General features: G+C 38.1%; 1 protein-coding gene across 1 annotated transcript; it reads left to right on the plus strand.

The window, feature by feature from the left end:
- Window positions 1-3,906, plus strand: irf1b (interferon regulatory factor 1b; the record flags this gene model as incomplete). Its single annotated transcript, XM_032534190.1, is given in 9 exon segments — window positions 1-420; window positions 839-938; window positions 1,034-1,201; window positions 1,374-1,414; window positions 1,682-1,814; window positions 1,942-2,058; window positions 2,204-2,232; window positions 2,426-2,543; window positions 3,177-3,906. Coding segments are annotated over 9 exon segments (909 nt in total). The 3' UTR covers window positions 3,293-3,906.
- Window positions 3,907-11,189: the final 7,283 nt, after the last annotated feature.

An 11,189-nucleotide genomic window follows, 5' to 3' on the forward strand; every position in this document is an offset into this window, starting at 1 on the left:
TTTTTTTTTTTTTTTTTTTTTTTACAACTTTTGGACTGCACAATAAGTCCATGTGGATTGTAACAAAAATGAAAAAGCCATGAAACTACAATCAGGAAATGAATTTACGTTTATTGTGACTTTAATAAGTAGCGATGCATGTCTTTTGCATAAACGCCCCCCTCTTCGCCTGCATGCCCTGGCCGTGAACCCATTTGCCTCCTGCGCGGCTAGCAAGGAAGTCGTAAATCTAAACTGAGGCATATCTTGGTAGTTAATTTCCTCTCACTGATGCACACTGCATTCCTCACTTAGCTAAATACTCCCATACTCTGTTGTATATTTTAGGCAAACATGCCCGTGTCAAGGATGAGGATGAGGCCATGGCTGGAGAAGCAGATCGAGTCCAATTCTGTCTCGGGTCTGACTTGGGTGGACAAGGTGAGAGGTTTATTTCCTCCTGAAACAAATTAAATGGGTTTATGGTAAATGGTATTTACTGAAAGCTGTAGTTAGTAAATTGAAATGAGGACAGAAAGAGATTCTGAAATGTATTTGTTAGGGAGAGTCGAAGCTTCAACATTGCTGACAAGGGAAGTGATCTGTCACGTGTTCTTTTTGCATGTTACTCTTAGAAGCACAAATACATAAAGTGAGAGATAGAAAATTAAAATGAAAACATTTGGTAACTATGGCATTCTTTTTAAACCAAAAAACTATTTTTATTTCTTTTGCATAAATTAAGACCATGTTTGAAGTTCGAATGGCAGCCTCTTGCAATATTTGAAAATATGTGTTTTATATTTGAGTTTATTCTATGTAAACCCTCCATCTTAGTATTTTTTTTTGTATTGTGAAGGATAAGAAAATGTTTGCAGTCCCCTGGAAGCATGCAGCTCGACACGGCTGGGAGCTGGACAAGGATGCATGTCTGTTTAAACAGTGGGCCATCCACACAGGTGAGCAAGTGTGAACACAATATGCAAACTCTGCACATAATATAAACTGTTGTATGAAAAAGGAATGAAACTAAACTAAATGTACACATTTGCAGGGAAATATGTTGAAGGTCAGACCTGTGACCCAAAGACGTGGAAAGCCAACTTTCGCTGTGCAATGAACTCACTGCCAGACATCGAGGAGGTGAAAGACAAGAGCATAAACAAAGGCCACCAAGCGGTGCGCGTCTTCAGGATGCTGCCTGCTAGCCCAAAATCTAGAGGTGAGAAAACTGACAGGAAGTGAGCAAGCAGTTAAAAACAGCCTGCAGCGTCTGCTAGCTGCTGATTTTTTTTTCTTCTTTTTTTTTCTCATTTAATCATGAAGTCAGTTTGTATTACAATAACACCGTGAGCTGTTTAAGTGACCAAAATGTCTTTCATTCGTCTTCACAGATAAACGAAGCAAAGCAAAGCAAACGAAGTCAAGGAAGAAGGTAAATACTGTTAATATCTTTTGGCCATTCTACTTTCATGTTGCCTTTAGTGGTATTTGCCTCTGTTGGGTATTTTATGTTTACTTACATTGTCAGAGGTCTATAATTAAAATATATTAATATAATAATAATAATATCTATTATAAAATAATGTGATTTAATAGCATTGCTGCAGCAGCGAGACATACAGCTGCCAAAAAAGCCTTTTTTTTTTTCCTCATGCAATTTCCAAAATCTCACTGAATGTGACTTTACCTGTCTGTGCAGAGCTCAATGTGTAAGGTAGAGGAAGACACGGACTGCAGCGAGACTCAGTCTCCCATGGATGTGTCAACAACAGAAGACATTCTGTCCACTCAGGAGAACACAGTCGACAGCACAGTGCACACTGAGGAGCAAGGTGAGGAACGATTAACTGTTAATTTCCAGTGGCCTTCATTCAAAACTGTCAAATGAGTAAATACATACATACACACAAATGCAAGAGCAACAAGTGTATTTACTACTATTGTTTTCCATCTTTGCAGGTTTGTTTGTGTCTTCATCTGAGGTTCCAGACTGGTCTTTGTCAGTTGAAATCGGCCCTGGAAGCTTTTCAAGCGACTTCTATCAGAGATTTGAAGTTTCACCTGAGCACAACTCCGGTAAGACAACAACATATATGGCATACTCGTCAACACATAGTTTAGGGTTAACTTCAGTGAAACTAAGCAAATTCAAACAGATCACTGAGCCATACTTATGACCCCTTCTCTTTTCTCTACCTCTCTCTTTGCTGTGATCTTCCAGATTACGACTACGCAGACGACATTATCCAGGTAAACATGGCCTTCAGCTTCTACTCTTAAAAGCATGCATTTTTCATTGACAGGAATACCCATGTTTGTCTTATTCTGCCTGTTTTGGCTTGTGTATAAATACCCAAAACAATACGATAAGACTGTTTGGTGTGGGGAAACTTAAGTTGCTCAAAATACTATAGCGATACTCAGTCCAGTGTTGCTCTTTCAGATTTGCCAGCAACTGGAGAAAGAATCAAGCTGGATGACAAACAGTTTAGACGACAGGGGGTTCCTGAGCAATGAAGCATGCACCAGTCCAGGGAGCCAGTGGAGTGAATCTTCTTCAGGTAAATGTTGCTGATACAGATAATACCATAAGAAAAATGTAGATGTAAATACATGTTATTATAAAAGTTTGTTTAGGTGAAACACACTTGTTATTTCTAACACATTATTAAACAATTCTGCATGTAGAAAGCACATGGGTGTTAGAATGATCTTGCCTTCATAGCGGTATGCATTCAAAAATGTTACACCTAAAGTTTAATAAACCTAGTATAAAGACTAACTGTTATTTTAAAAACAGTTCTTTTAAAGTTTCTAGCAATAAATTGTTATTAAAAGGGTACTCCACCAATATTGCGCACAAAAGACAGCTATACAGCAGCAGTCTGAGATGTCCTGACTTGCAGTCCCTTTTAGGGGGTCAAATTACTGGATCCTACATTTCCCTTAGTGCAACAAAGTTGAAGTAGTAATAATAATAATAGTGATACCATAAAGTAATAATTCAAGCCTCTTTTGCTAGAGCGTCTATCCCTGGTAAATATCCAAGTCCACGGTCAAGTACACCATCTCAAAACCTAACCTGTGACAACAGGGATGAAAAATGTCCCTTTTGGAAATGTTTAGTATTAATAATATAGAGTAATGTGTTCTTCTGCACTGTCCTTACATTGGATTTTCTGTTTGTTTTACAGCCGATGACCTAGACGACTTGCCGCAGTACACAACTTTGGGCTCAGACTTCATAAATTCCACAGACACAGTATGGAACAGCTTTTGTCAACAGATACCAACGCGCTCAGAATTTTAGGACAGGATTCTTTGACACTTGGACTTTTATAAGCTCATCCTGACCACAATATTCCATTTTGAGCCTCTTTTCTCAGTTGAATCCCCCATCACCACCATCATCATCATCCCTCCAGACCCTGATGGGCGGAGTCTACACTTTAAGCTATAACACCATGTGTCTGACGTTCCAAAGCAGTTCAGACAACATGCCTCATCTCCCTCAACCTTTCTGTGAAGTTCTTAAATGCACTGCTGTGCTAGAGAGACTCACACACTGTTAATCTTCTATGTTATTGGCTGGTTCAAGGCATTTTGGTGCTCAGTTCTTTGTGACAATGTTAGCACAGCAATTGTTTTTGTTGAGGCAAGACATGTATATAATCATATTCAGCCATAAATACATACGAGGTAGCCGATATTTACCTCACAATGGAGATAATTATTCACATAATATCAAGTTTTCCGTTAAGTAGATTTTAGGTTGAGGGATAGGAATGCATTATAACTCTTACCTTCTGGTGAAAGCTCAACTTCAAATTCTTACAGTACTTTTGCTTCAAGCAGTTGTAAACAAGTTATGTATATAGTTTTTTGTTTGTGTGTATTTTTTTAAAATAAAAATCTAAATTTGAATGGAAATGCCTCTTTATTATGAAGGGCTTTACATTTTTTGTGTGAAGAGATGTATGCTGTAGTGATCAGTGATTAATAACTTCGACCACATGTTTAAGCAAACACATTTCCCTCTGGTTGCAATTTAAGGGTCTCATTGGAAGAAATTAAATTATATTGGCCCAAAACATCACAATATAGTGTATCTATGTATGAAAAAGCACACATCTCCTTTTAATATTCTATTTTATTTTGACAAAATAGCATACTTTTTAAACTGGGTTAAGCATTTTTGCTGAATTCAAACAAAGCATTACTACTTATTCCAACAAAATGTAGTGTAAGACCACAAAAAACTACCATTATATCATAAAAGAGTTGTTCTGCATCTGACCAGATTCTGCAATGAATGATGTTATTAAATACCAAGTGGTATTTCATTAAGTACATATAAGTAGTTGTATCAATTAGTTTTCCTTCCCCATATGGGCTTCCCCTTTAACATTTTGAGGAAGTAATTGTCATAAAAGCAATATTCTTTTCATTCATCACATGGATCTTTTCAGGTTTGCCCAGGTGTTTGCTGACGACGATAAACTGCATAGACTTGTTAATCCACTTGAAAGATAAAAATGTGATGATAGCTGATAATGTTCTCGGGAAGGTAATTACTACTGCAGCTCTTTGTTCAAAACATATTGTATTGTACCTTCTTCGCATTCTGGAAGATTGGTAGGTCGTTGCCAGTGGAGAAACAGGTTATTCCTCCTCCATTACAACAGACATTTTTTTAATCAGCATGATTATAATTACTTTAGTAACTTCAGTACAAATGCCATGTACAACTTTGTTGTTCTATTCTTTATACAGTACTTTAACCAAACTACAACAGTAAAATGCTGCTTGGCCTACATATTTATGCATTGATAATAATCACAGAAAGGACATTGAACTGTTTGCCTTGGTCATTTAATAAGTGCAAAACAAAATGTGATTGTCGATAGTCATGGTGACAACATGCATCCGTGTGTCGAAGAGTGGGCCAACTCAGCTCTGTCTGGAGTGGCGGGAGTGAGGAGAAGAGATAGTTTGAGTCAGTGATTAATCGGCTAGTTAGCTACGTTGCTAACTCCGCCATGCCCCCATGCCACACTGCTCACAGAAGATTAGCTGAACAAAGCTGTTACTCATCTGGTGATGGGCTTTTCTTTGGATGAAGCATTAGGTTATAAATTCGACTCGTTTAGTGGCTGGCTTTCTCTGCCTCGTAAAGTAACTACTCCACTGCTTGTTTGTACGTGGGTGCAAAACCTCCGTTCTGTGTCTTGCTGCAAGCCAATCTTTACTAAGTTTACACACAAGATGTAAAAATACCCATGATCGTACGTTTTTTAATTGTTAAATGTAAACTTCCCCAAGAACTAACCCCAAATTCACAGAAAAAATGAAGGGGACACAACCTGAATGCATCCTAAATTGATTTTAACAGTCATGATGATGCTGTGACACTCAGGGGCATTGTTTCTGCATACAGTAGGCACACTTTGACTTTTGAGACTATAATGTGGTGGATTGTTCCATTAAGAACGACCTGCTTGAGATATCAAACTAAAAGGGACTGATTTTAAAGGAGCCATTATTTTGACTATTTAAAAGGCATGTTGTGGATTTACAATAATTTAATCTCTGTTAGGCCTTTAATTTGAAGTGTGCTTTAAAAGGACTGTACTTGGAATACTTACAAAAAGTGAGTTGGGATTTCCTTGGCACAAAAAAACGTGCAATTCGTGAAATACAGACGTTTTGTCACGGCCACGTGCATAAACATGCAAGCATGGCTGAATTGAGTATCAAAACAAAGGACAGATAAACTTGGATTACAACACTTCATTTTCCGCTCAGGACACCTGTATTTCACAACATTTTACATAGTAAATATTGTTTGCTGTTAAATTAATGTGCTGCATGCCAAGTACAGATTTGTTAGGCTGAATAGTCTCCCGTCAGTTCATGTGGTTCTGCTATAAAATACACAAAAACTGTCCATCCAGTTTGATACACGGATACTGATGCATCCACGCACGCACACACACACACACATTGTATTTGTTAAAACATAAACATGTTGTTTTACCCACAAATAATCACTTACACGCAAAGGAGTACAAACTACAAAAAACACAAAAAGCATTTTTACTACAGAAATGTGATTTATTTTAACATGCTGTATGGATAGTAGCAGCACACGATACACGTTATTAAATGAAAGAGCCTTCATGATCTAGTGTATCTGTATCATCAAACCATAACTACCAACATAAAGCAAAATTTAGTTTTCATAAAAACACTGTGGCTAAACATTGTAGTTTGATTTCTTGCTTTGATGTTTGTACTTAAAATACATGCTAACTGGCTGACTAAATAATAAATTAATTAATTACTCAAGCAGACGTCCCATTGACGATGTGCTACTTTACATTGGTTGAAATGACAATAAAACCAACTTTACTTGACTTGATATATTTATTGACAGTTTATGAGGTCACATCCTGAGATTGGTAAATTGCACACTGGACAAAAACTGAATGTGAAACACTTTATATGTACTGACTTCAGATCTAATTTTTTCTGTGTGTCCACATTTTGTTGCTGAATACATATTCCCACAATTCCCACAGTCTGGCTCCGTCTTAGTTTCAGACATAGTTCCCTTACAGACAGACAGCCAACATGCTTTCTTCTTCCTTTTTCTGCTGCAGGCGTAGAGGTGGAGGTTACCAGGACTACTTTGATACATTTCTGTCCTATCAGAAAAAAACAAGGTGTTTAGAATTTAACACATTTCTGCATTATCATGCAAATATTGAAATTGATGGAACAGATCTTGCGACGCAACTGTGCTCTCTACTTTAAATAATTTTCCCTGCTTCCTCAACAAACAATGACTGATTGTATGTCAAGGGCAATGCTTCCCACCCATTGAAAACGTTTTGTTTATACAGTTTAATTTTAAAGTTACCTGAAACGACAGATTCAAACATTTACCTTAAACATTTAAAAAAACATTATAACTCCAGGTTTTCTTCTGTTGGCTGACCATTAAAACCATTTTATTTTCCAATTTTACACTGACGCACACAAGACACACACGCAAAGATAGCAACTGAATCTGGACAACAGTGTTGTAAATTCAAGTTTTTAATTATAATCTCATTTTAACAAAATCAACTAAAATAAAGTGCAAATAGATAAAACATAATAGTGGAGGTGACTAGCCTTAAAGGTGTGTGTTTACAATATATCTTTTAACTCAGATAAGTCTGCTGTTATTATATACTGTAATATTAGTAATGTGTCTTGTGTGCTGCAGTTTCTTTAAAATTGCATAAATCGATTAAAAGTCTCTGGACCTGAAAAACACCTGATAGTAAATCATCAGGTGGAAACACTTGTTTATTTGCGCAGTAGTTCCAGTTACATGATGCCTAGTGGATTTGGTCAACAGGTTTTGACTGATGGTGTGGTCTGTGGTTGGGTTCGGCCGGCAGTTTTCTACTGTAAAGCAAAGATATAAATCTGCTGCAGCAGCACAATCGGTTCATGCAAACAAAGGTCAGGGAAGGAGGAAGTGGAAAATGGCTCCTATAGAGAAGCCTTAACTGCCAAGAAGTGCTTTGTAAAGTTTTATTAAGAAAATGTTGACATGTTCGACATAAAACACAACCTGATCTGGAGGCAGAAGGCAGGTACACAGCACAATAACTAAATTCACCTGTAATGATTTATATACACACAATTAACGCCAACAGCATATTAACTAAGACACTCTGGACATTCAGCTCCAGCTCAAAAGGAATACTCAAAGCCAACAGCACAATAACTAGAAATACACTTGGATCACAACAACACAGGATTTACAGTGAGGTACACTCAATTAAAGCTAACACATTTGAACAAAATCTGCAAATTCTGAAAAAAATGCAAATTATTTCAAAGAGCATTCTTCAACAGGCATACTCTCAGCAACTCAAATATCCTGCCCAGCAAAAATCTACTGTATGGCTAGATTGGTCTGCAGGCCCATATTACATGATAGAGGTTCTCCAGGAACCACAGCTTTACATTAACAACTTATTTGTGTGTGTGTGTGCGTGTTTGTGTGTTTGGCGGCGGGGAAGGGCCCTTAAGGTGCCAATATACTTGCTTTTAACTATGTGTTTGCATACGTAAGATGGCGGCTACACATATCCAGTGCTTCTATTGGAGCGTAGGATGTTCAATTCAGAACATGAACCTGGGGGCAAAATATCATCTGACAGGCAGCTCAGTGTATCCCACACTAATTTGTTACCGACTTTTGTTCAAGAAAGCAACTAGCGACAAATCTGGCGACTTTCTGTAGAAAAGTTGCCAGTCTTGTCCAGCGAGCACACAAGGTATTTCTCTTCTGTGGCCGCCAAAACAGTCACCTCTCTCTGTTTTGTGACGAGCAGAGGAGCAGCCCCTCCCCTCCCTGTATGTGTAAGCATGTAGAAAGGGGAGAAGGGACAGGGTACGGGGGCTGGTGTAAGTAGGAGAGACAGCAGGACGCGACAGGAGAAATTAGCAGCTGAGCTGGCCTGGCCCTGGACAAGCCAGCCTTCTTTAAGAATTCTTTATTGATCTTTTTCCCTTTCTTTGTAGAATTTATTTTTTTACTTCAAAGATAGGCTACCTAAGTAATAATTATAAGGTACATTTCTGTATTGAATTTGTGGTTATTTGGCTAAAGATTTCTTTCTATCTACCTGGCTGACACAACCAATAAGCTCTGTGCAAATGATTGCGTAATGAAGTCACACATATGCAAATAATTGTGTATGGCAAAGCCGACAGGAAGCAACAAGGTGGAAGCTTCTTAATCCTAACTCTATCACAAAGATTGAAGTGCAATGTATACACTCAATGCATATCACAGGAAAAGCGCAGACCATCGCGAATGAAATGAAGGCACATGGCATCCATAAACTTTTTGTTTGCGGAATTGCGGAAGCCAGGTGGAAAAAAGCAGGACAAACATGGCAATAGTAGCGGGAGACCAAGAAACACCTTGAGGAGTTTCACAGCCAAGATGGATAGAGCTGGCTACAGATGGCAAGATCTGGAGAAGCTGGCACAGAACAGGACGAGGTGGGAAATTATTGTCTGTGGCCTGTGCTCCTTCTCAGACTAACAGGCTTAAGTAAGTATTGACATGAATGACTGAGCCCTTCGACTGTGCAAAAAGAAATAGTATGCAAAAAAAAAAAAAAAAAAAAAAAAAAAGCTACCTCACGCAGGGGCTAGTCAACAAGTGTGCAAGAGTCTGTGGGACATAAATGTTTTCAACAGAGGGTGTAAGTGTAGCAAATGACAAGGGTGGTGACTGATGGATGTGTTGGAAGTGCCTGGCTCTGAGCCAGCTGAGGGACTATCTGTACTATATATTGGATAGACAGGAAAAGTGGGAGAGAGACGGGGATGACATGCAGCACAGGGCCACAGGTCGGACTTGAACCCCAGCCGCTGCAAAGGACTCAGCCCACATGAGGCGCATGCTCTTACATAAGCTAGAGGTTGCTCCTGTACAGTATATCTTTATAGTTATACTTAACCCCATCACTTACAGTTTTCTGCTTTTATTGCCCCTTGAGTATATTTAAAGTTGGACAAATCATTATGTCCAAGTAAAGTCTCAAGTATCATGAGGCCATAAATTATTACTTAAATCGACTACCAAAAGTTTGGCAAACAAATAAACAAACACTTATTTATTTTTTCATTTATCCAGCGAACGACGATCATAGTTAACCTCCCATAGGTTGTAGCTACAGCATGGGCAAGCTAACGTTGGATGACCAATGCTGAGCCAAACATGCTTGCTAACTTTTAAGGTGTCATAATAAAAAAACGTGTCATGATATAATTAGGTGTATTTGAGAACCAGAAACCTTTATCTTGATGCTAAATATTTTGCATACTTGATACTATCATTCTGTTGTTTGTGACTTGTTGTATGAAACTTTTGAAGCCAAAGCTTATGTGGAATTGCACAGCAGCTGCCGGTGTGGTCGACATGTTTGTTGTCTTTTCTCGTGTGTGGCCCCGCACAGTCGATACATTGCGCGTTATGTGTTACATAGGTTGGTTATAGGTTACACAGGAAGACAAACAACATTTAGCTCATCAGACATTTCCCAAAAATGAAGATTATTCCCGAGTCCTGAGTCCCGAGTTTGCAATTTAAGTGCAACTGCATTCTTAATATCAAATTTGGGTATACCATCTCTGGCTTGATCCAGAATTAATATATCTGATATAATATTACATATACTACTATAATAATATACCTTGTATTTTTAAAGATGAAACCACTGGTGGCAACACCGGAATTGAATCAACAATGTGTTAGTCTGTCTTACAATACTGTCTCTAAAATGCCCCGTCAACGTATTTGGCAAGGGTGTGGCTCTCGGGTGGAGGTTCCAAACCCACAACACAAAACTGTTCCCCACTGTGCAGTGCATAGATGAGATGGCAGTGAAAACACCTAAAACATATAAAACACAAGAGTGTGTGAGTGTGTGTGTGTGTGTGTGTGTGTGTGTGTGTTCAGTGGGAGATATTGTATCTCTGGTGGTTTCCATCTTGTGAGTGTAAATATTTCAATTGACATGCGCTCATTTCAAATAACTTACACACTGACTCACTTTAGACTGTAAATCAGCAGGACTTGTTTTTTTTTTTTAATTTCATATAGTGGTGAAAAAAAAGAAATGTACATGTGAGGTTACTTCCCCTGTAGCTGTTACAGACACATACACAACTATACACACCACAGCAACCAGCAGGGTAAAATCATGCTGGCTTGGTATTTCCCTAGGTTTTTCAATCTTGTGACACTAACCCATATTACTCAAAAGCTAACTTTGTGGTTAATACTTTAATTACACAGCACCTAAACTTAAACTGTATTTATTTATAAAGCACCACACCAAACAAGTGGCCATTTGTGCTATGAAATGGTATAGGTGTAAGGTACTGTTTGTGTATAATTAAGGTTTTGCAGGAGCCTCCTGAACATCAGGCGCCTCTCGTTTTGCAGGTTGCTTAAATAAAATAACTTAGAATTTATTTTAAAGAAACCAACAAATGTAAAATAACTTTTGGGGATCAGTAAGTGCAATTATGTCAAGTTCATGAAGGTTATATAATGAAACTGCACAGCGTTTGGCTTATTCCTTATGATTGCTGGTCTGTCAAAAGTATTTAGAAAGAGTTAATCT

Source organism: Etheostoma spectabile, chromosome 13 (assembly GCF_008692095.1).
Source record: "Etheostoma spectabile isolate EspeVRDwgs_2016 chromosome 13, UIUC_Espe_1.0, whole genome shotgun sequence".
Classification (NCBI taxonomy): Eukaryota; Metazoa; Chordata; class Actinopteri; order Perciformes; family Percidae; genus Etheostoma; species Etheostoma spectabile.